At 47.1% G+C, this 24741-nt stretch overlaps 1 protein-coding gene and 1 long non-coding RNA gene across 3 annotated transcripts in view; both read left to right on the top strand.

Annotated features, from left to right (window-relative positions):
- The window catches only part of NIPAL2 (NIPA like domain containing 2), a 46700-nt gene extending 22285 nt beyond the window's left edge, over positions 1 to 24415 (top strand). For both annotated transcript variants that reach the window (XM_035125965.3, XM_088675734.1), the window contains 5 exons: positions 5446 to 5581; positions 15856 to 15944; positions 19213 to 19276; positions 23601 to 23695; positions 24066 to 24415. In XM_035125965.3, coding sequence (XP_034981856.1) covers positions 5446 to 5581; positions 15856 to 15944; positions 19213 to 19276; positions 23601 to 23695; positions 24066 to 24160 — 479 coding nt within the window. In that variant the 3' untranslated portion in view covers positions 24161 to 24415. The remainder of the gene's footprint in view (positions 1 to 5445; positions 5582 to 15855; positions 15945 to 19212; positions 19277 to 23600; positions 23696 to 24065) is intronic.
- Positions 5588 to 15796, top strand: LOC148684881 (uncharacterized). The gene is made up of 2 exons (XR_015951555.1): positions 5588 to 7985; positions 13801 to 15796. It is a non-coding gene; the product is annotated as an uncharacterized LOC148684881 (long non-coding RNA).
- Positions 24416 to 24741: the final 326 nt, after the last annotated feature.

Genomic DNA, 24741 nt, shown 5'->3' with positions numbered 1-24741 from the left:
TCTTTTATTTTTGTGGTGGCTGATCCCGAAACTTCTTGCAGGGCTCCAGAATTTTGCCCCCTTGCCCCTCTTCTTCATGCTAACTTATGTGGGTCTTGAGTATCCATGCAGCAGAATGCCACATTAGATATTGGTTCTGCGTCAGGCTACAGGTGGAGAATACCGCTGTTGAATCCTATGCCACATAACAAACTCTTTGTGAGTAGAAAGCTAGCACAGAAGGGGACGGGTTCCTGCTGGCTTTCTATTTGCAGGGAAATTTTTAACCCAGATGAACATCCATAAATTGTATGTCCAGCCTGCAGTCTGAAGAGTGTAGGCCATTCAGTCAAATCAGAACTCTGTCTATGTCTTTCTGCTGCAAATATACACTTGGGGAGAGATTATACGTAGGGCGATCAGTTCATGGAACATAGGTGCCAAGACTCCACTGTTGCCTTCTCTGACCTATGACATGTCATGAACATTTGCCCCACTGAGCATTTCTGGGAATGCTCCTTGATCCATCTTTGTCACTTGAAGCACATAAAGGCACAGTGGCTATGGATACCTTTTGTCAGTTTTAGTTGGTAAGACAGTTATTGACTGTTCTGGACCACTTGATCCCAAAGAGAGTGAATTAGAGAGTCTGTCTGAAATTCCTTGTTGCTTGAAAAGAGATTTCGACCAGCACTAGCTGAAGTAAACAAACCAATAACTCAAGCATAAAAGCCCAAGCCTATCCAAGCACTTTGTGGAAGTGTATATAAGCTGTGTGTCGAGATGGGCAACAGGAGACCTATTCAGTTTTCGTCTCTCATTTGCATACATATTTTCCCCTTAGAGCTGGAGTCAAAGCAAATAAAAAATTTAGTATTGTACATTTGTTTGCGTTTCTTCATGGTGCGCTCAAGCTGAAACATATTCCATTGTTTGCACAGTAAAACAGTCTTCAGCCTAGAAGAACAAAAATTATGGATATATGCCACAGTCCCTGGAGAACATTCCTTAGTAAAAACCATTTAATTTAATGGAATACAAGTTACACGCTATGTCTTCTGGAGGAGATTGGACTTGGTGTGCTATGGTCTTGGGCTACGGGTTTTTTTTATAAAAAAAACTGGTCGTATTAATGATGTTCACACATTGCAATTACCAGCTTGGATTTAGGTGACTCAGTGGAGTACATTTCACACAACACTTACGGTATGTGTGCATTAGAAGTTCTCATGACTCAGTATTTTCTTGGTGACTCTGGGTTTGCTTCTTCCCCCTTTATAATGATACCCAGTTTGGAAAGTGCTTGAAGACATTTAAGGGCCTTACATTGCAATTCTGAACATCTCTACCCCGGAATAAGTCTCACCGAACTCTAAGGGATTTCTAAGTAGTTATGCATAGGATTCCAAGATTGATCTGTATCTTTTATGCTGAATCAATCCTCTCCTATTGAATTTAGCTGGAGCAAGACATTGCGATCTCAGAATAGGTCCAGTTTACACAGAATTTCATGCCTAGGAATTAACTGGTGTGCTACTGTTTCCTGCAAAACACAGAGTGTGAACAACAGCCACGTGTCAATAAACACCCATGTGTGAGAGCTCTGATAGGTCTGTTGCCAATACATGTAGAGCAACTTTTAAGAGCACATGTCTGTCTTTCACACTTTGCTACAGGAAACCCCACTGCATTTGTGGCAGACATGATCGTTGCACAAAGTACAGGCTGGAGTTGCCTGACACAGCTGCACAAGCAAATTCAGCTTGCTTTCTGATGTCACAGCTAGCCAAATATGTACCAATCATGATAAATATGATATCTGTATGGTGTTGTTGCTAGTTTGCTTGGACCAGGGTGTCATTCAGTAGCTGCCAGGAGCAACTAAAAGAGTAGAATAATCAGGGTGTGGTTTTTTCCAGCCGGATCTCGCCGGAACTCAGTTCTGGTACCTCAGGAAAAATAGCAATGAGAATCATTTGTTCTAGGCTGAAGGGTGAGGAGATAGAACCACCTGACAAAGTAATTGACTGCAATTTCTAGGAGCTGACATTTCCAACTTGTTTTCTGATTGCCAGTCAAAGAGCACTTTGCTTTGTAAATCATCAAAGGAAAGGTGAATCTCTTTCCCAGTCATTCAAGAATACAGTGGTACCTCGGGTTACAGACGCTTCAGGTTACAGACGCTTCAGGTTACAGACTCCGCTAACCCAGGAGTATTACCTTGGGTTAAGAACTTTGCTTCAGGATGAGAACAGAAATCGTGCCACGGCGGCACAGCAGCAGCAGCAGCGGGAGGCCCCATTAGCTAAAGTGGTACCTCAGGTTAAGAACAGTTTCAGGTTAAGAACGGACCTCCAGGACGAATTAAGTTCTTAACCGGAGGTACCACTGTAGTATCTTTATTACGAGCAGCTAAAAATCCCAGAGCAGGGAATTGGTCCTTATAAATGTGTTAAGATGATGTCCCCATTTGGATGTCTTTTTAAATAGAATTTAAGGAGAGTCCTATTGAACCAGACCAGCTCCATCTAGTCTGGCATCCGACCTTTGGGCAGCCCATATGCAGAGCATGGAATCAATAGCCTCCACCTGCTGTTGCTACCCTGCAGCTGGTATTCAATGGGATATAGTCTGTGAACATGTAAGTTTCAGTGTAGCCATTGATAAACCTCCACGAATTTATCTAATCACCCTTTAGAGCCCTTTAAGACCAACACACTTCCCTACATTCTGCCTCCCCTTGGGCCATGATGTGTAAACCAGCAAGGAACTATGCTATAATATTTTATTGTGAAAGAGTTGTTTTAGTGTCTGTCCTCCGTTACAACTCACTAGAGGTGTGCTGTGGTGTGTGGATACTTTCATATATTTGTCACATCGGTCTTAATAAGCAGAGAGATCTGTGTTTCATACATTTGGGTTAGCTTTTATTTCCCCCGGAATAGGAGCAGAGAAGTGTTGGTATAAATCTGCAAACGCTTTGGGCGATGCAGCTCTGGAAACTGACTCACCGAGAAGCACCTTGCTTCATGCCTAATCTGGAATTTACAGTATGGTAGACTGGAGGGGTGAAATGGGAGAGACCAAGCAGGATTTCTGCGTTTCCTGCTGTTGCAGATGATGTCACTTTTCAGCTGCTGCATTGCTAGCTAAAGGGGATCTGCTATCGGAGTCAGCAAAAGCCGTTTGTCCCTCTTTGGTGCTGCTGCGTTAACCAGAAGAACAATTTCTGCATTTAATATTTAAAGAGGCTCTTAGGGGCTTCCTATGCCTGATTGTTAAACTTATATAGAATCTGGGTGGAAAGAGTCCCGCCATCTCTGATAATACTGTCAGCTTTAATATATTCACCTTCCAGCAATATAGCTGTCAGCAGGAAGGACGGAAATGGCGGGTTTTATTGGAAAACTTTTATTTTACACCATTTGACTCTGTTTCCACATAGCTTCGTGCCAGCACTGAACTTGCCGAGTTTATCTCCCATTGTTTTATCTTGGCGCTTGTGTTGGACAGATGAGGTACAGAACAGTGTAATTGCCTGTGTGAAAAAAGGGGCAGTTGTAGATGACAAAATCATAGAGCAGTCATAGAGCTCTGTTGCTAGGAAGTTTTTTTTCCCTCCTCTTTGCCCAGATATGCCCATCGTATCTGCCCATGTCACATATATTAACAATGTCACTTACTTCTCACCATGTACATTATTTGTGATAGTCCCTACAGGACATAAGGCTTGTCCACACCAGAGCAAAATGTGGATTTGCACCCACCCCATTGATACAGGAGGGTCCACAAGACACTCTCCCCATTGTAGTGTTGTCCTGGACTTTTCCTTCTTTAAATGTGTGTGTGTGTGTGTGTGTGTGTGTGTGTGTGTGTGTGTGTGTGTGCGTTGATCCTTGGAAAGTCCAAAATGTTCAGGATCGAGAAACTCCACATTTACAGCGGGAAAGGTTCAGAACAACAGTGGGGCAGCATCTGCTTTTTGCTCCGATTCAGACAAGCCCTTAGGATCCAAGCAAGTTACTTGTTCTCCTGTGTGCACAGTTGGTGAAGGATGAATTTAGGCTTAGTAAAATATTTCCAGTGAGCTATACCATGTTGTACAGGGAAATGTGAAAGGCTGACTGGTAACATGGCAGACTTTTTTAATGCAAAATATCATGATCAAATGGGTGAATTTCAAGTCATTCAAAAGATAAGATATCCAAATCAGTTTTTACGGGAGACATTGCACATATTTTTGTAAATCAAGAAAATCTTTAATAATAATAAAAGATAAGATATCCAGAGGTTTGTGGGTAACTATATAGGACTGGATCCAGATCCCATTGGAGTCAATGGAACAGGTTAGCCATACCTAAGTTCCATTGATTTCAGTGGTAGTGAAGTGCAGCTAACATGCGGAGGAATCCTGTACATGTCTGATCCCTCTGAATTCAGTGGGACTTGCTCTTATATAAGTGTGTGTAGAGGATGTCAGCCTTAGGGTTTGTACACACGAGCAGCTTGAAACACAGCTTGATCATTCCCCCAAGTTTAACATTGCTTTCTTGGATTCCTGTACACACTAGAGAGGGGGCAGAGATGTCTTCACCCAATGCCCAATACCTGATTTGTTTCGCCACACCGAATTCCAGTTCACCAAAGCTGTCACCTGCGCATGTGCAATGGCTGCTTGAAATGTACACATCTTGTCATAACTGTGCCTTCTGTGTTATAATTGGATGAAAGCTGCTCTCAGGGGAAAGTGCATCAAACAGGAGTATTTCTCAAGAAACTACAGGATATCAATGGATTGTGGCTAATGTCATGTGCATTTAGCTTTAGACACCAGTGCTGGGAGCATGCTGGAGCCAGAGTAAGTCTGGATGCAATCCAGAGAAATTAGGCCAAGAAACTAATGAATAATATATGCCTGCCCATTGATCATAGCTGCCAAGTTATCCCTTTTTTTAAGGGAAATTCCATTATGCTGAATAGGCTTCCTCGCGAGAAAAGGGAAAACTTGGCAGCTATGCCATTGATAGATATTTTTAAAACATCCTATTGACATTGGGCACTGGGCAGGTACCCTCACTATATTGGTTTAGATGCCTACTGTAAACCTGGGGTGGGAGTGGGATGCCAAGCCTAGCCAGAAACATGATTTAGTTATCTATATTGATTAATTTTTTATATTCAATTTTGATCATGGTTTTCTTGCTAATTGGTTTTTTAATTGGTTTGTGGATTTTAGCTGTGTTTTGTCTATAATTTTATTTGCACACCACTTTTTTTATCAAGCAGTTTATAACATTTCCAAGTAAACAATAAATACAAATGAAATGAATTCAAACACAATTGGTTCCGCTCACTTAAAACGGAACACTTTTCAGCAGTGCCTATTCAGACATTGAGGCAGGAGACACCGAGAGAGAAGATATTCAGATAATCTGCATGCATGAATCAGCCTGTTTTGTTTTCCAGCATCTCTGAACGTCATTTCAGTAAAAGCCGTGGCAACCATGATTACATTTTCTGTGAGAGGGAACATGCAGCTAACCTACCCTGTTTTCTATATCATGCTCATTCTGATGGCAATAACATGTGCTTTCCAAGTCAAGTAAGTTTCTAACATATTCACATACCAGCTTATTACCCTATTAACAGCCATTTGCTAATTTCTGTTCCTCTAGTTAATGCTTCGTGTCATAGCTTAGCTTATACAGCTAACTTCTAACAGGCCCTTGGCCAAACTCGGCACTGATGGTTTCAGGCCAGATGCATTATTATGCTCTCACTTCTAGTTTTGATTTATGACTACGATGCTTTATTTTGCTGTTAACTAGCCATGCAGGTTTTCCTAAATGCGCTTTTACATTTGCCGAGGATTTCAGACCAGATGAACCTTGCTGGTTTCCTGCTGCTTTTTCATTCTGACATTTTCCACAGATTTTACACCCACTGCCAGTCACTAATAAAACTAACACCCTGCTCTGCTTTCACTAATTTCACCATCTCGTTCCCCCATGCCGCTTTGTATTCGCAGGTTGTAGCAACACAATTTCCCTTGCCCATTTTTTTTATTACTATTAAAGGGGAAGGGGCTTAATCTCCCCAGAATACTCATATAATTATGCCTTCAAAAGCGTTCTTCTTCCAACTGGGATTTCCTTCCTGTCTTTTCAATGTCTATCCATTGATTAACCTGGCTGTGATGATAGTTCTCGCAGAAGACGGGGGCTGCTGCCGATAATAGCATTTCCGTGTCTAGTTCTCCAAACCTTTAGACTGTCTAGTAGTTTAACTCACTCTGTGCTGTGGTATCATTATGCCCTGTGTTTATCCACTCTCAACAACTGCAGGCAATGTGAACACAACTTGATGTTGCTACAGTGGTACCTCGGTTTATGAACACAATTGGTTCCGGAAGTCTGTTCATAAACTGAAGCGTTCATAAACTGAAGCGAACTTTCCCATTGAAAGTAATGGAAAGTGAATTAATCCGTTCCAGATGGGTCCGCGGCGTTCGTAAACTGAAAATTCGTAAACTGAGGTGTTCGTAAACCGAGGATCCTCTGTATTTTAATAATAGCATTTATTAGCATCTTTGTTGTTCTGCTATAAGACGCTTTGAGCATATTACTATGGGAAAGTGGAAAGCAAAATTTAATGACGAATAAACAAACTAGATCAGGCATCCCCAAACTTCGGCCCTCCAGATGTTTTGGGCTACAATTCCCATCTTCCCCGACCACTGGTCCTGTTAGCTAGGGATCATGGGAGTTGTAGGCCAAAACATCTGGAGGGCCGCAGTTTGTGGATGCCTGAACTAGATGGACTAGTTGGTCTGAACTAGCAGGACTTTTCAAATGTCCTTAGGCATAAACCACATTCCACCCCCGTTTCTTGAAAGTATCCTGGGAAATGGTGCTTGCCCCTCGCAGAACTGCAATTCCCAGCACTCTTAACAAACTACACTTCCCAGGATTCTTGTGTGGGTGTGCTTTAAATGTATTGTGCGTATGCACTGCAGCCTTAATTGTGGCTTTCCTAGGACCTCCTGGTGCACTGATATCAGAATTAAGATTCAATCCGGGAGCTTTACAGTTGAGACACTTTTACAGCTTTTCCTCTTTTAGCCAAACAACTCAAAACGTATTTTAGTGCAGTGGTCACTAACCTGTGGCCTTTGGTATGTCACTAAACTACATCTCCCATCAGTTCTAGTCAGCATGGCCAGTGGTTAGGGATGATGGGATTTGTGGTCTATCTATAGCTGGGGAGCCAAAGGTCGGCCACCCCTGTTTTAGTGACTCATTTGAACAGCTTTTTTTATTATTATTTTAGGGGAGGGGTAGCATCTTCATGCATTTATGTTGGGTTTTTTTCTCCCAGAGTGTCATTGGTATGACTGGCCAAAAGTAATGAGGTGTTTGCAGTGATTTTGAAATCCTGACTATGCCATGAATATGCAGGATTTTTTATTTTATTTTTAAAGCTCCATGGAGACTGCTCAGCGGTTGCTAAAATAACCTTGCAGTCACTCCTAATGTCTAAAACAGATTAGAAGCTGGACTTTAATGTTGTATCAATAGGCCATTTGGAGGACTGCTCTTTTTAAAGGATGCACACCATTTTCTACATGGAATTAAGACTTCTATATTCACCTGCTGATCCAGCTTTTTGGGGTTGTGGGTGTCCTCCAGTGTATTTTATTTTTATTTTTAAAGCGGCTCTTTTGTCAATTGTTAAGCCAGAAATGGTTGGAAGCTCTGATGGTCAGAAAAGATTCGACATTTCCTCGCAAAATAAAATATTTAAATACAGGACTAAATATTAAATAATAGGTTTTGAAACCAGCAGCCGTGCCTACCCTAATAAATAATAATATAACATAACACTCTACTGTTCTTAAAATACATCAACATTTTTACGTTTGGGTGGTGTAAAACCCTCTGTTATTTTATGAAATGGCAGTACAGAAATACTTCTATTAAATATAAATATTGGGTTGTTTTTATTAGGTATTGTGAGGGACAGGGGATATCGCGAAGTCCCTCCCCTCCTGAGTTCAAGCCCATCCCCGAGCACAGGGGAAAGCAGAGAGAGTTCCGATGCCAGTGGGGAAGCAGGAAGTCGGGGCCGAGGCTCAGGCAAGGTAGAGGAGCCAGGGTCCCAGGTGGGACAGGAAGGGGCGAATAAGGGGGGGAGACCCATCCCCCCAACTCCGGAATTACGCAGAAAGAGGAGGGGAAAGAGGATGGGTCTGCCAAAGCTTTTGTGTTGGAGAAAGACGCGCCAAAAGCCATTCGGAGGTTCTGAAACCGACTGACCACATCACTCCGTGTAAATAGCAATGACTTCAGCACTGTAAATACGCAGCACCAATAAAAGAATAAAATGCAGAGCTGCGTAGCGTCGTTACTCTGAAGTAGCCCACTCCGGCCACTGTGACAGCAACCTCCGAATCCTTTTTTGGGCTACTTTGGAGTTGCCGGGATGAGCGTGTCAGAGGCGGAGAGATGGCGGCAGATCGCGGAGCAAGCCCAGCAAGAACTGCAGCAGCTGTCGCTGCAGGCGCAGGGGGAATTGAAGGCAGCTAAAGAAGAGACTAAGAAGGTCCAGGACGACCGGCTACAACTTGCGGAACAGGTGAGAGCGCTACAGGAAAGAGAGCAGGAATTAAGGGCGGTGGCGGTAGACCTCCAAAACAAGCTGGATGCAGAGAAAAACAAGGCGGGAGGGGCACCCCAAGTCCAAGTGCTGCCAGGAAGGAGAGCCGGGACCCTAGTAAGCAAGTTCAATGGAGACCCGAGGGAATATCAGGGCTTTGAGACTGAGATTGTGTATGCTCTTGAGCTGCACCACGATGAGTTCCCTGATGATGAGCACCGGGTAGCGTTTATTGTGGAGCACCTTACCGGGGCAGCCAGGGAGTGGCTAAGACCGTTAATCGCAACAAAGAATCCTTGCATGAAGAATGTCAAACTTTTTCTAGAAGGTTTGAAAACGATGTATTCGTCCGATAGTCATATGGACCAGACTAAGGAGGAACTTCATAATTTACGCCAAGGAAATATGACAGTTCGCGCGTATTGGGCGAAATTCACCATGCTGGTGCACAGATTAGGGTGGGAACTAGAGTCACCCCCAATGCAAGCGGCGTTCTACTTGGGGTTGCATGAGGAGGTGAAGGATGAGCTCTCGAGAGGTCCAAAGCCCAGTAATATGGATCAGCTGAGCAAAGCGGCTCTGGCGGTGGGGGTGAGACAGGAATCCCGGTGGAGCGACAAGCAAGCAACGCGCGCAAAGCGAGCTTGGTTCCCACGGTCGCAGGAGAAGCCACTCCCCCAACAACCCTTTCAAGCCACGCCTGGGGCCAGCCAGGACCAGGAACCCATGCAGATTGATAGCGCGCGCGCGCGCGGGCTTTTCAAACCCCAGCGGCGCCAAGACGCAAGGAGGGAAGGGGTGGGAATTGCTTTCTCTGCAACTCCCCCCAGCATCTCGTCAGAGACTGCCCACATCGCAGGGAGTGGCAAGGAAAGGCGGGAACGGTTGTGCCCTCCCCCACTGACGCAGTACCACAGCAGGGAAACGGGAAAGCCTGGCTGCAGGAGACAAGGGGCAGCAGCCAGGCACAGTCAGCAGACAACAGCCCCAGCCCACCCACCCGCACAGAGAGGAGCAGAGCCAGCCCACCCCTCCCAGAGCAGGAGTGGTTCTAGAAGTGACGCTCACGCTCCCAAATGGCTATCCCCTGACAGTCCTCGCCTTAATTGACAGTGGTGCATCTGCCAACTTCTTCTCGAGAAACTTTGCAGAAGAGCACCAGATCCAGCTTCTGCAGCTGGATTTTCCTCTGCACGTGGCAACCATTGACGGCAGAGAGCTGCTGGGAGGGGCCATCACTCATCAAACCCCCCCCATGAGAATGACGGTGGGAAGGCACTCAGAGACACTGGCATTCAACGTCACCACCATCTCAGACCCCCCCATCGTCTTGGGCATGAGCTGGCTGGCGCGCCACGACCCCTCCATCAGTTGGCACCAGAGATGCATCACGTTTGGGTCGGACTTTTGTCTGGAACATTGCATGCAGCACCAACCAGGGGAGGGGCCTCCAATAGCCACGGTGGCCACCATGCACGTCAAAGGGGGTGAGGCGATACCCAAGCCGTACTGGGACCTGCAGGAGGTCTTCAGCGAAGCGGAGTCCGACCACCTACCCCCGCACAGGCCTTTTGACTGCCAGATCAATCTGGTGCCAGGGGCAACTATACCCCCAGCCAAGCTGTACGCCATGTCCGACCAGGAACTGGAGGATCTGCGCGCTTTCATAGACAAGAACCTCAAGCGGGGGTTCATCAGAGAAAGCAAGGCAGCAGGGGGCAGCCCGGTCTTCTGGGTGGACAAGAAAGACACGCAACAGCGCCGTCTTGTGGTGGATTTTAGACGGCTGAATTCAGTGACAGAGCCAGTGGCGTTCCCCATGCCCAGGGTGGATGATCTCCTGACAGCGGCACGCAGGGGCAAGATTTTCACCAAGCTAGACCTGAGGGGGGCGTACAACTTGATCAGGATCCGGGAAGGCGATGAATGGAAAACCACGATGTTCACGCCTCTGGGCTCTTTTGAATATCTGGTGATGCCCTTCGGGTTGCAAGGGGGCTCAGCATGCTTCCAGGCCTTCATGCACCACGTCCTGGGGTCCCTCCTCTTCAGGAAATGCTTGGTCTTCCTGGATGACATCCTTATCTATTCCGATGACCCAGTGCAGCATGTGAAAGATGTCAGGGAGGTGTTGCAGCGCCTGAAGGAGAACCACCTGTATGTGAAGCTGGAGAAGTGCAAGTTTCACACCAAGGAGGTGGACTTCCTGGGCTACAAGCTGTCAGACAAGGGGCTGGCGATGGACAAGGACAAGGTGCAGGCCATCCTGGACTGGCACAGCCCCAGGACGCGCAAAGATGCCCAACGCCTACTAGGCTTCGCCAACTTCTACAGGAAGTTCATCAAGAACTTCTCTCGCGTTACGGCTCCCATCACTGACTGCCTGAGAGGCAAGCAGAAGTTCAGGTGGACACCAGAGGCGCAAGCAGCGTTCGAAAGCCTCAAGAGGGTGTTCGCCTCAGACCAGAACCTGTTCCACGTGGTTCAGGACGCGCCCCTACGCGTGGAGACAGATGCTTCTGATAAAGCTGTGGGCGCCATTTTGTTGCAACTGGACGCCAACAGAGAGTGGAGACCCTGTGCCTTCTTCTCCAGGAAGTTGACCCAGCCAGAGCGAAACTACACGGTGTTTGATCGGGAACTTCTTGCGATCCACGCTGCGTTCCAGCACTGGAGACACTTCCTGGTGGGCGCCAAGCACCCCATCCAGGTGTGCACGGACCACAAAAACCTGGAGTTCTGGAGAACTGCCAGGGTGCTCAACCAGCGGCAGATACGGTGGGCAGAGTTCTTCGCGAACTTCAACTTCTCCATCCACTACATCCCGGGGGAGCAGAATGTCAGGGCGGATGCCCTCTCCCGCAAACCGGAGTACATGGAGGAGGAGGCGCCACCGGCACCCAGGCACATTTCCCCCCCGTCAGCATGGTCCTGCGGAGCAGCAGTGGTGAGCGAGGCAGAACTCACAGCACTGACGGCAGCGGATGAATTTGCCAACCGCATCTTCAGAGAACTGAGAGGGGGGGAGCAGGCAAAAGACTTTGCAGCACGCAGGGGGCTGCTTTTCTACAAGGGTGCACTGTACCTGCCCACCACCCAGCTTAGACGTACGGTCCTCAAGCAGATGCACGACAACCCAACGGCGGGTCATTTTGGGAGGGACAAAACCGCTCACCTAGTCATGCGACACTTCTGGTGGCCAGGGGTGCGGGAAGATGTTCGAGACTATGTACGGGGCTGTGACACCTGCCAGCGGGCAAAGGTGGTCAGAGCACCGCCAGCAGGATTGCTGGAGCCCTTAGCCACACCACACAGGCCGTGGGAAGTGGTGTCCATGGACTTCATCACAGATCTGCCTTCTTCCAGGGGCAAGACCGCAGTGTTGGTGGTGGTGGACCTCATGTCCAAAATGTGCCACTTTATACCGTGTGCCAGGGCGGTCTCTGCAGAAGAGACAGCCAAACTGTTTGTTGACCACGTATTCCGACTGCATGGATTACCTTTAAGGGTTATTTCGGATCGTGGCCGCCAATTTGTTTCCAGGTTCTGGCGGCGGCTCATGAACCTCCTGCAGGTGGAGGTCAGCTTGTCGACGGCCAGACACCCGCAGACCAATGGACAGGCGGAGAGGGTCAACGCCATTCTGCAGCAGTACCTGAGATGCTACGTCAGCCAGCGGCAAACGGACTGGGTGGATCGCCTGCCACTGGCAGAATTTGCCTACAACAATGCGGTGCACGTCTCCACAGGGGTGTCGCCCTTTAAGGCCAATTACGGGCGCGACCTCAGATCTTTCCCAGAGAGGGAGGGGGAGGAGGAGGAGGAGGGCCCACAGGCTGAGGATTGGGCAGAGGAACTGGAGACGGTGCACCAGCAGCTCAGAGAACACTTGGAGAGAGCCAAGGAAGCGTACAAGAAGGGGGCAGATCGCCACAGGCGACCGGGGGAGGTCATTAGGGTGGGGGACAAAGTTTGGTTGTCCTCGGAGGGCCTTCCCATCAGAGGGAGGTGCAAAAAGCTGGCGCCCAGAAGGTTGGGCCCCTTCACGGTCACGCAACAGGTCAACCCGGTGGCATACAGGCTGGCACTGCCAGAGGACATGAGGGTGCACCCAGTGTTTCATAGATCGCTGCTGTCGCCGTACAGGGAAAGCAGCAGGCTCCGAGGCAGCGAACAAACCCCTGAGGGAGGGGGGGAGAGGGAAGGCAGGGAGCAACTCAATGAGGCCACGGCCATCCTGGACTCAAGGTGGGGGGTGGGGGGCCTGGAGTACCTCATGTCATGGGAGGATGCTCCACCGTCGCAGAATGAATGGGTCCCAGCCACTCAGATACAGGAGGAATTCCTGGTAGAAGAATTTCACGCCCTCTTTCCCCATAGACCCAAGCCCTGGCACATGGAAAGGGAGGGGGAGGGGGAGGAAGCACGGGAGAGCAGTTCACCATGGCGCTGGGAAGCGGAGTTTGAGGAACCAGAGGATGAGGTATGGGTGTCACCGAGATCCACCCAGTCAGAGGAAGGAGCAGATTGGCAGAACATTTTTACCCCTACCAGCTCTGACGCCACAGACTTTTTGGGATTCCCGTCCTCCAAGGCGGAAGGGGGGGGCTCGCAGGACTGGGGGGAGGTGTTCACACCAACGGGCTTGGAAGGTACTGAGTTCTTAGGCTTCCAGTCGTCACCGACACCTGGGGGGGACCTGGGGAGGGGTGAAGGAGAGCTTGGGAGGGGGGTGGATGTGAGGGACAGGGGATATCGCGAAGTCCCTCCCCTCCTGAGTTCAAGCCCATCCCCGAGCACAGGGGAAAGCAGAGAGAGTTCCGATGCCAGTGGGGAAGCAGGAAGTCGGGGCCGAGGCTCAGGCAAGGTAGAGGAGCCAGGGTCCCAGGTGGGACAGGAAGGGGCGAATAAGGGGGGGAGACCCATCCCCCCAACTCCGGAATTACGCAGAAAGAGGAGGGGAAAGAGGATGGGTCTGCCAAAGCTTTTGTGTTGGAGAAAGACGCGCCAAAAGCCATTCGGAGGTTCTGAAACCGACTGACCACATCACTCCGTGTAAATAGCAATGACTTCAGCACTGTAAATACGCAGCACCAATAAAAGAATAAAATGCAGAGCTGCGTAGCGTCGTTACTCTGAAGTAGCCCACTCCGGCCACTGTGACAGGTATTTTGTGGTTTTATATCTTGATTTTATTCTCTGAACTTCCCTGAGATCCCCAGGTATAGGATGGTATGTAAATTCTAATAATAATAATAATAATAATAATAATAATAATAATAATAATAATAATAATATACAAACTGAGTAATTCTTACAACAACCTTTTAAGGTAGGCCAAGGTAATTGGTAACATAGGTAGCTGTATTATAACATGATTGTTTGTCCATCTAGCATAGCATTGTCCCCTCTGACTGATAGCAGATCTCCCAAGATCTCAGGCAGGACCCCCATTTTGTAGGATTGGGTCTACAAGACAGTGCCTTGGCTTGAGCCTGCCTGGTGAGTTTGCGGCAGAAGTGAAATCTTAGCCAGGAATTTCCTGAGCCACTGCGCTAAACGAGTTCTTCCGTGCCGTCAATGGCCAAAGGTGCCCAAGGCTGAAGAACATGGGTGATTTCCTTTAGTTTCCTCCCAAGAAAGATAAGTAATGGGAAGGGTGAGAGGGTGTGGTGATTTTGCTCACAGGCTTGTTTATCTGTGTTATTCTGCACTGAGTAATGCTCATGTTTTGAAGTACCTGCAAGGAACCAGAGTATTTTGTAACAAGTTCCATATACTCAAAGAGGCTTTTGGCTTGGGTTTTTAAACAGCATTTATTTATTACATTCATATCCTGCCTTGGTTCTTCTGTTTGCTTCTCTCACACCCACTTTATCATCATAACATCCCTGTGAAGTCAATAAAGTTGACAGAGATAGCGGCTGCAAACACACCATTCATTTGAAGCGCACCCAAAGAGTCCCTTCACAGAACTACAGTTTCCAGTACTCTTAAACTATAGTTTCCATGTGTGTGTGCTTTAAACGTATGGTGTATATGTAGTCAATGACTGGTCCAAGGTTACCTAGTGAGCTTCACTTCTGAGTATGGATTTGAACCTGAGTCTCCTCATTCCTGGACTGAGATTCTACTGATAAGACCATACTAGTTCAATCCCTGATACTGCCAGGCAAATCACTTTAGAAACATTCAAGAGTCGCTTATGAAATAGCCTGGAGGTTTGCTGTTCAAAGAAAAGACATTTTAAAAAACCACTGAGCATGCTGCCCAAGACTGTTAGACCCCTGGCTGCAGTATTTGATATTTTGATTTTAACCTAATGTAGTTTGTGGATTTAAAAACCTTTTTATTTAAAAAATATTTTCCTTTTTTTGCAGACGTGTTAAAATAAACTTCAAAGCCTAAGCGTTTCCCATAGTTTTGTAAGGCTGCACAGAGGGACTTCCAGCTTGGTCGATGTACAGAGGAGTGTGTTCCAACTCTCTATGCAATATGAAGAGCTCTGGTTCCAGGTCAAACTTAAAAGATCAGAATGTCATCTGCACCAAAAAAGGGGGGGAGTGGGGTCTATGGAAATAGAATCTTAGAATCTTGGAAGGGATCCCAAGGGTCATCTAGTCCAACCCCCTGCAATGCAGGAACCTCAGCTAAAGCCTCCATGACCGATAACCATCCAACCTCTTTTGAAAAACCTCCAAAGAAGGAGAGTCCACCACCTCTCATGGGAGTCTGTTCCTCTGCTGAACAGCTCTTACTGTCAGAAAGTTTTTCTGAATGTTTAGTCAGAATCTCCTTTCTTGCAACTTGAAGCCATTGGTTCAAGTCTCCAGAGCAGGAGAAAACAAGCATTCTCCCTCTTCCATGCGACAGCCCTTAAGACATTTGAAAATGGCTATCCTATCTCCTCTCAGTCTCCTCTTTTCCAGGCTAAACATACCCAGCTCCTTCAAGCACTCCTCATAAGGCTTAGTTTCCAGACCCTTGATCATCTTCGTTGTTGCATATATGACAAATGCTGACGCTTTGGATTTTTCTGCTCTGTTTTAGTAACAGTAGAGAAGCAGCCCAGGAAGAGCTGATCTCAAGAGCATGCATTGTGTCTCCTTGGAGTCTTGGAATGCCAACTGCCCAGTTGTAAATAAATGTTGGCTGCAATTGCCCTGGCCTGTGAATTCTTATTGATGTGACTCTAAAAGTGCATTGACTTTCTTCTCATAGGTTTTTAAATGAAGCAATGAAGCTCTATAGTGCAGAAGAGGTCATCCCAATGAACTACATGTTCTTCAGCATTAGCGCTATTGTGGCAGGTTAGTGTTGTTGTTGTTGTTTAGTCGCCTCCGACTCTTTGTGACCCCATGGACCAGAGCACGCCAGGCACTCCTGTCTTCCACTGCCTCCCACAGTTTGGTCAAACTCATGTTCGTAGCTTCGAGAACACTGTCCAACCATCTCGTCCTCTGTCGTCCCCTCCTCCTTGTGCCCTCCATCTTTCCCAACATCAGGGTCTTTTCCAGGGAGTCTTCTCTTCTCATGAGGTGGCCAAAGTATTGGAGCCTCAGCTTCAGGATCTGTCCTTCCAGGGAGCACTCAGGGCTGATTTCCTTCAGAATGGATAGGTTTGATCTTCTTGCAGTCCATGGGACTCTCAAGAGTCTCCTCCAGCACCATAATTCAAAAGCAGGTTAGTAGGTACCCCTTGTCAACCAAATAAAGGCAACAGAACTGGGAGCTCCATTGTGTTCTTGTGTGAGCTCACAAAGATTCATTGTGACTCCCCCCCCCCCCCGGGGATGCCTGCAATATATGGAACCTCTCCAGTGGCGGAGGAAGCCTCTCGGGCACCTGGGGCAACGTGCCCAAGGGTGGGACACGGTGCCCATAGGGGCGCGGTGCAGTGTCTATAGGGGTGGGGTGCGTGGCACCCATGGGGGCAGTGCCCATAGAGACGGAACTGGGCGCTTGCACACCCCATGCCATGTTGTCTCATGCCGCCCCTATGGGCACCACCACGCCCCTCCACCCCTATGTACGCCGCACGCCCCATGCTGTTTCCTGTACCGTCCCCATGGGCACTGCACACCACAGGGCATGCGGCACCCATAGGGATGGGGCACACAGTGGGGCCTCAGCCATCCTACAGCTGCGGGGAGGCAGTGGGTGGACAGCGTGGAGCCTGCAGGTGCCGAGACATGTGGCTTGTGCATGCTGCAGGCCCCGCGGTGACAAGTGCCGCCTGCTATTTTGTCAACCCCCGTCAGGGTGACACCTGGGGCAGGCCACACACCCCTTCCTACGCCCCTGCCTCTCTCTTTTCCTCCTTCTTACCAATGAGCATTTGCTTAGCATCGTATATGGCAGGCACGATGCAGTCAGAGTAAATCACTTTGCAAGTTCCACTGATGGCAAAGATAGAGAGTCAAATATGTGTTCAAGTCTCATTTAAATCTATGGGATGTAAAAATGCTCCTTTGAGGCTGGAGCCTGCCCAGCGTTCAGAGATACATTTCGGTTATGACTTAGCGGGGACAAGAGTCCACTGTCATCAAAACGTCGTTTTCTCAGGGTTGACCTTCCCCATCCATCCTGCTTTACTGGTTTTTATTACAGGTACCTGCAGTGACATGCAACGAATGTTTTCCCCATGTTCACATTGGCTTCTCATTCTCTTACCTGCTAAAGTAATTTCAGCAATGAAGCAAGCCCTTAAGATAACAACCAGCTGTGCTCCGCAGCGGTCAGAGTGTATATTCTGTTTCAGCAGGCTTTACGTGCTAGGCTACAGCGAAGGAATTAGAATGAATCCAAAGCCATTTTAAGCTATTAACATTTTATCCTGGGTGAGAACTTTTGAACTGGGTATGATTGAAAAGAGACTCCAGTTCCCTGGGATTGTATGGTGTAGTTAAGAACAAGCAAGCAAAGTGGGACCAATATGCCGCATTTGCAGTGAGCCAAGAAGTTATTGTTACTATAACTTTTATGACCCCTTTAACACACACACAGGGGCCTCCTCTGTCATTGGTTTTCAGGAGATCTGCATACAGAAATTCCATTAGTTTATGTCAATTACTTATTCGGAGCTCACCAAAGCTTAAAAATATGGATTGGTTCAGCAGCTGGATTAAAATAGGCCTGTGCTGTATGATCCAGAGGAAAGATTGACCCAAAACAGCTGTAATGATGTAACCAAATGGAGAATTTGATGGTGTGCACTTCTGGGCCAACTGCTAAATATCCTTACTCATACCGAATTTGACCTAAACAAAGTCCCATTAGAAACTAAAATGAAGGGACTTACCCTTCACCCATATATGCCAGGTTTGTTAACATAAAACAGTTAGCATTGTTATTAATTATTGGCCATGTCAAGGGCTCCTTTGCAGATCAATTAGCATTAGGAAGAGTTCCCAGCCTGCTGCCATGGGAGCCTGCCAGGTTCATGCAGCTATTGGGCAATTAGTAAAATAGCCTAGCAAGCTATAAGGAACAGAAATAGACATTTGCTCCTGGCATATCTGCAACTGTTATTCTGGCCCAGGCACTCTTATCATTAAGATTATGCTGGACTGGTCATCTGAAATTTAGCACTCATTATCTTTAATACTACATGACCAATTGGCATGAAATTTGGCAAAGGAATTAAAATTTCAGGCTTTAATCATGATAATTGTTGTAACTAAATTTTTAATCATAGGTCAAGATGTATCCCCATTCAACCAGTGGGGCTGAGAGGCTCAGTTCGCACGTAATGCGAAGCCAAACTTAGCATGAATCAACAAGTATGCTGGTGGTGCGCATTTAGCAAATCATGACCAAATGTGTGGGCAGGCGGAAGACCTGCCGGTGGGTTTCCCACCCGTGGAGGCTAATGGAAAGCTCCAAAACGCATTCTGAGGATGCTGGCTGGCAGAGCTTCCCAGTACATTAAGCAGAGATTTCCCACATCACTAGCAACCGGATCATTTTAGCCAGAGATGCAAAAAGCTAAATTTAGGACTTTGTGTAGGCAAAAACATGCTCCACCACTGGTAAAGGTAAAGGGACCCCTGACCATTAGGTCCAGGCATGACCGACTGTGGGGCTGTGGGGCTCATCTCACGTTATTGGCCGAGGGAGCCGGTGTACAGCTTCCAGGTCATGTGGCCAGCATGACAAAGCAGCTTCTGGAGAACCAGAGCAGCACACGGAAACGCTGTTTACCTTCCCGCTGTAGCGGTACCTATTTATCTACTTGCACTTTGACGTGCTTTCGAACTGCTAGGTTGGCAGGAGCTGGGACCGAGCAACGGGAGCTCACCCCGTCGCGGGGATTCAAACCGCCGACCTTCTGATCGGCAAGTCCTAGGCTCTGTGGTTTAACCCACAGTGGTACCACCACTGGTACCAGTTGGCAATTGGGCCAATGTGCCTGGCCTCCCCCATCTGCTGCCACCACTCTGAATGGCCAGGATGCAGCCTCGGTGGTGGAAGCAAGCAATTTGGATGGGTCTCTCCATATAGAAAATAATACCTTTAAGTTCCTGTCAAGTCTAACTGCTATTCAAGAGTTGCTGTTTTTGGTTTGTCTCAATCCAGGGGCCATATTTTATGAGGAATTCCGAGGTACTGGTTTGCTGAGTGGCTTCATGTTTCTCTTTGGGTAAGCATATTCCTTGTATACTTTACTCACGTTGGTTATAAGGCATTTAAGCAAATGTAACAATATTGAGAAAAGCAAGGATACATGGCCAATCCAATCCATGGGTGCACGAGGGCTGGCTGGCTCTGCCTTTCTGATTACAGCTAAGGAGGGCAACATCGTAAGGAGTCACCTTGACTGTGGCTCCCATTCCACGAATGAAAGGAAATGGAACCAGTCGTGTTGCAACCTGACTGAATAGGCTAAACAGTTATAGGGCTTGTGCCGGTGGGGGGTGAACTTTTCATTGTGTTTATCAGGGATGGGGAATGTGTCACCTTCTGGGTGTTGCAGGAGTACAGATCCCATCAACTCTGGCCATTGACCATGGATAAACCAATATCTATGAAACAAAAATAAAAAATTCCTTCCAGTAGCACCTTAGAGACCAACTAAGTTTGTCATTGGTATGAGCTTTCGTGTACACTGAAACAGAAGTCTCCAGGCCCTTATATATAGTGAGAGGGTTGGGAGGGGTATTACTCAGAAGGGTGGTGGGAATGGGTGTTTGATTGATAGGTGTGGAAACTCGTTGAGTTAACGACTGCAATTGGTCTTACAGGAAAAAGCAAGGTGTGAGATGGCTAAAGATAGCTTTATCATGTATAATGAGATAAGAAACCAATGTCTTTATTCAGACCAGGTCTCTCCATGGTTTTAAGTTTGGTAATGAGTTGCAGTTCAGCAACTTCTCTTTCCAGTCTATTTCTGAAATTCTTTTGTAATAAGACAGCTACTTTGAGATCTTGTATAGAATGTCCTGGGAGATTGAAGTGTTCTCCTACAGCAGGCATGTCAAACCTGCGGCCCTCCAGATGTTTTGGCCTACAACTCTCATGATCCCTAGCTAGCAGGACCAGTGGTTGGGGAAGATGGGAATTGTAGTCCAAAACATCTGGAGGGCCGCAGGTTTGACATGCCTGTCCTACAGGTTTCTCTGTCTTGTGATTCCTGATGTCAGATTTATGTCCATTTATCCTTTGGCGTAAGGCTTGGCCTGTTTGTCCTATATAGAGAGCTGAAGGCGCACGCCAGACCAACACGGCTACCTACCTATAACAATATATATGAGGTAGACTACAGATTATCTTAAATAGGGCACTTCTGGATGGCTACATTTCACTTGTGGCGTATACCACCTACAGCTTGTCACTTGAATCCTCCTGATGAACAGAACAAAACAGAGAACAGTTCTCACTGATGGACTTCTCACTTATTGTAGCTCCACACATTTCACAGTAAAACACTCCTTCAGGAACTTGAAAAGCTTACACCTTTATATATATATATATATTAAACCCCTTCAAGAACCAACCTGAAAAGTGGTAGATCAACGTTTTATTCTCGCTGCATTGGTGTTCAATCATCCCAGTTCAGGACTGGGCCTTAAGGTTAGCGGTGAGGCATTATGTTCTAGCATACAGAAGGTCTTGTTCAGTTCCTTGCATCTCCAAGTAAAGAGATTGGGTTGCTAGTGATGTGGGAAGTCATTGCTTAAGACCCCGGAAAGCTCTGCCAGGCAGAGGTGAGAGGCAGCCAGAGGGACAAAATAGTCTGACCTGGTGGAAGGCAAGTTTCTGTGTATTTCCTTTGTGGAGAGTTTGCACACCAATGCTGGGTAGTGGATGATGGGGACGAGAAAGATTTGTTATGTATCTGAAAGAAAGCAAGGCACGATACAAAGCAAAACACAGAATTAAGAGCAACAAAATCCTGATCATAAGCTTATAAGCTTATAAATGTAGTGCTGTTTTACTGTTTTATTGCACTCTAATCTACCTTGAGATTATAGGATGAAGGTCTAAAAATTCTCTTATAAGTAAATAATCTAAAGAAACACAGGAAACAGCTTTATGTTGAGTCAGAGTTTTGGATGATTGAATTCAACATTGCATTGAATAGCACTGGTTCTCCAGTGGCATTCGGTGTGTAAACCACGTGGTTTTTTATCATTGAATTATGGCCCCTCCCTAAGAATACATGTTTACTCACTTTAAAGCACTAGGACATAAATGCAAGTCAGTTGAAGCGATGCAGTCTCAAAGTCCAACCGTGGTAATCAAATGGTGAATGTAGCACACACTGAGACACACCGGGAGGAGGAGGAGGAGGAGGAAGAAAGATGCTAAATGCTGTTGCCATGGAAAATCTCTGCACAATAGGGAGGACCCAGATTGCCAATTGTGCTAGATGTTGGAGCCAGGGTGTGAAGAGAAACCAGGTGGAAGCAACTTCCCCAAGGGAACAAGATACTGTGTAAGACTGCCTCAAAAGTGCTGTGTGAGATTTTGATCTCAGTGAATGGAGACTAAGCTTCCACTTGCTGATACGTTCCGTTAAGAAATCTCACAGAATTATGGCTCGGCTAGTAGAATTCCTCAGACTGCATTGCTTCACACATGTCCACAGACAGGACTAGGGATGGAGGAGAAATTCACATTTGAAAGCAAGCTTATTAAATTTTCCAAAACAAAAAGTGAGCTGAAACACAGCTATCCTCCAAAATTCACATGTCTCTGAATTTTACAGCACAGTTCTCCAGCCAAGTAAAGTATACAACTGTATATGTACTGGGGAAACTGCATAAAAAGGCATGCATTGGTGAAAATAGCATACAGAAATGCATTGTGTTGAAGAAAGTTGCATACAAAAATGTGTGTATTAAGAGAAATTCAAACTAAAATGCTGATGAATTTCCATGAAGACTGTGTGTGTGTGTGTGTGTGTGTGTGTGTGTGTAAGAGAAACCAAAATTGACAGATTTGTCCATCCTTAGACAGGACAGATGCTATTTATTCTCCCACATGCCCCCTCACATATACACACACATATACACACACATCAGTGGCACGGGATAACACAGCCTGAAGGCCGTGCTTTCACCACGCTCAAGTTCTCCAGAGGTGAAACTACCACAGCACTAGACAGTGGATGTTTTTTCAGTGGCATTTCACCATAAAAGTGAGCACTGTGCACAATTTTGGCTGTAGGCACGATCCCTGGAATGGAACCCTGGCGTATGTTGCAGGCTTACTATATGCCAGCCAGCTGCTTCACATACTGATTGGGTGGCTTTAAAAGAGGTTCAAACAAGTTCGGGTCCTGCTTGAGGGCAGATCCCCCAGGCATCTGTTTGACCACCCTGAGAACAGGATGCTGGACCAGATCCCTCAAGGTGTTCTTATGTTCACTGCTGGAGTAATACAATAAATGCTTGGACTTTAGTGACCAGAGCAGACCTGGCACCCTTACCTTTTATGACAGACCCCTTAGTTTCTGGTTTTAGAAGGTTATGATGCTAAAACTGAAGAGAATAGCGGGTCTGTAGATTTCATTAATCAACAAGCCCAGGCACCCCCAAACTGCAGCCCTCCAGATGTTTTGGCCTACAACTCCCATGATCCCTAGCTAACAGGACCAGTGGTCGGGGAAGATGGGAATTGTAGTCCAAAACATCTGGAGGGCCGAAGTTTGGGGATGCCTGAACAAGCCTATTCCCTCCCTCCCTCCCCATCATTTGGTCACTCTTCTCCAGGCCCGTCCTAGCCATAGAGGCTAGTGGCGTGGTGAACCACGGCGCCGGGCACTAGAGGCCCAAGTGAGCGTGGAGTTCTGGCGGTCTGGCCAGAACTGCGCTCCACTAGCTGAGAGGCTGCGCCGCATCTCACTCCTTCTCCGAGGACTCCGTGCCGCACCTCCTTCTCCTTTCCCCCGCGCTGGGCTCCGCTCAGTTGAGCTTCGCCACCAGCATGCGCACAGCGCCCAAGCAGCTTTTGCTTGTCCCGCAGTGCGCACGCTGGTGGCGAAGCTCGACTGAGCAGAACCAAGCGCTGGGGGAAGGAGAAGGAGGCATGGCGCAGAGTCCTCGGAGGTGGCCTCCCGCTGCTGCCGCGGTCACCTTGGCACTCCTGGGTCCTTGGAGAGGCTCTGGAGCAAAGTCTGGCTGCTTAGGAGTTGGTTTGGCCAGCAAGGCGGGAGGGGGCTGCCTGTAGCCCACCAGCTCATAGAAGGGCGGCTGCCTCAGCATGATCGCTTCGGTGATGCGCTTTCAGAGGGGGGCGCTGGAGGGACCTTTGCGCCACGGCACTGGATGGGCTTAAGACGGCCCTCCTCTTCTCAGCCTTGTGGGAAGAGTTGTGTCACAGGCTCCTTCCACGTGGCCTAGATCTCCAGACCTCCCTGAAGCAATTTGGCTTTCCTTGCCAGCAGGGCCCATAATTATACTGTGGTTACCTTGGGCACTCTCTTTTCGTATGACTTTGTGACTTTGACGATGCTTCTGCAGGTGTTTTCTATCGTTTGTTGGGGTGTTTATACTCACACGGAAAAGAGGCAAGGAATGTTTGAGAAGTTTTTATATCGACTATGGACACATTCCTGGTAAGTTTTATCCTGGAAGTATTTTGCCTGTCATCCCTATCCACACAGCTGAAAAGCATCCATGAGCAGAATGTTCAAAGGGGAAAAAACAAACCCACATCAGATAGCTCTTCCAATCATGTTTCATAAAAATTGGTTTTCCCTTAATTTCTCTTCCCATTTCCAGTAGATTTTTCTTTTTAACCACCCCCCACCCCGAATGACTTCCATCCCATTGCCACAGTCTATCATAGCAAAACAAAATGAAGCCTGCAGTGAGAAGCCTTTTAAGAGGAACATAATTAAACTTGTTAGATTTGATTTATCATTGTTGCGCTGAGTACTTCTTCTTCTTCTTCTTTTTAAACTTCTTCTTCTTTTAATGTCACAGGAAAGGAGATGAGGAGTAAAATACAGCCAGATTCAACCAGCTTATCCTACGGCTCTTTATGTAACGAAGGTGACTCTGTAAAGACTCAAAGCTAAGAGAATAGAGCATTTTAAATTCCAGTTAACAAGAGAAGCTTTCCATTTATTGGCTTCGTATTCAACACCACCCTTTTATCACACTTGTTCATTACGTGTCAAGTTATTTTACCCTGACAGTTCTTATAGTTATTTAATCCTCTTTGAGGATCCCCTGGCTATCACAAATGCATTGCAGTTTAAGCCAGCTATTGTGCCTGAAAAAAAGAAGAAGCAAGCAAGCAGTCATTAAATGGGCCCAGGGTGTTTTCCTTCTGCAGCGGTTCTTCCTTGCTTTTCTGCAGCCAAAGTGGCTCAAGGGCGGGCAGGGATGAGATAAACACACAACTGTGCAAACAGTCTCCTTGATTTCCATTTGAGTGGAACAACACAAGGGCAGCAAATCAGAATTGCGCCTGAACTATGGTGGCCACTGACACATCACACATTCCCCCCCCCAAAAAAAACCCCGAAATGCATCACAGACAGGACAAGAGGACACAAATTTTCATTAAAAGGGCTAATTCTATGTTTAGATGCAAATTTAGAAATAATTGCTGTAATTTAAATAGAAATTGCCATACTGGGGAAGATTGTCACAA

This window comes from Zootoca vivipara, chromosome 8 (genome assembly GCF_965207765.1).
Source record: "Zootoca vivipara chromosome 8, rZooViv2.hap1.1, whole genome shotgun sequence".
In the NCBI taxonomy this organism is placed as follows: Eukaryota; Metazoa; Chordata; class Lepidosauria; order Squamata; family Lacertidae; genus Zootoca; species Zootoca vivipara.
This window is presented reverse-complemented; position numbering and strand designations above follow the sequence as displayed.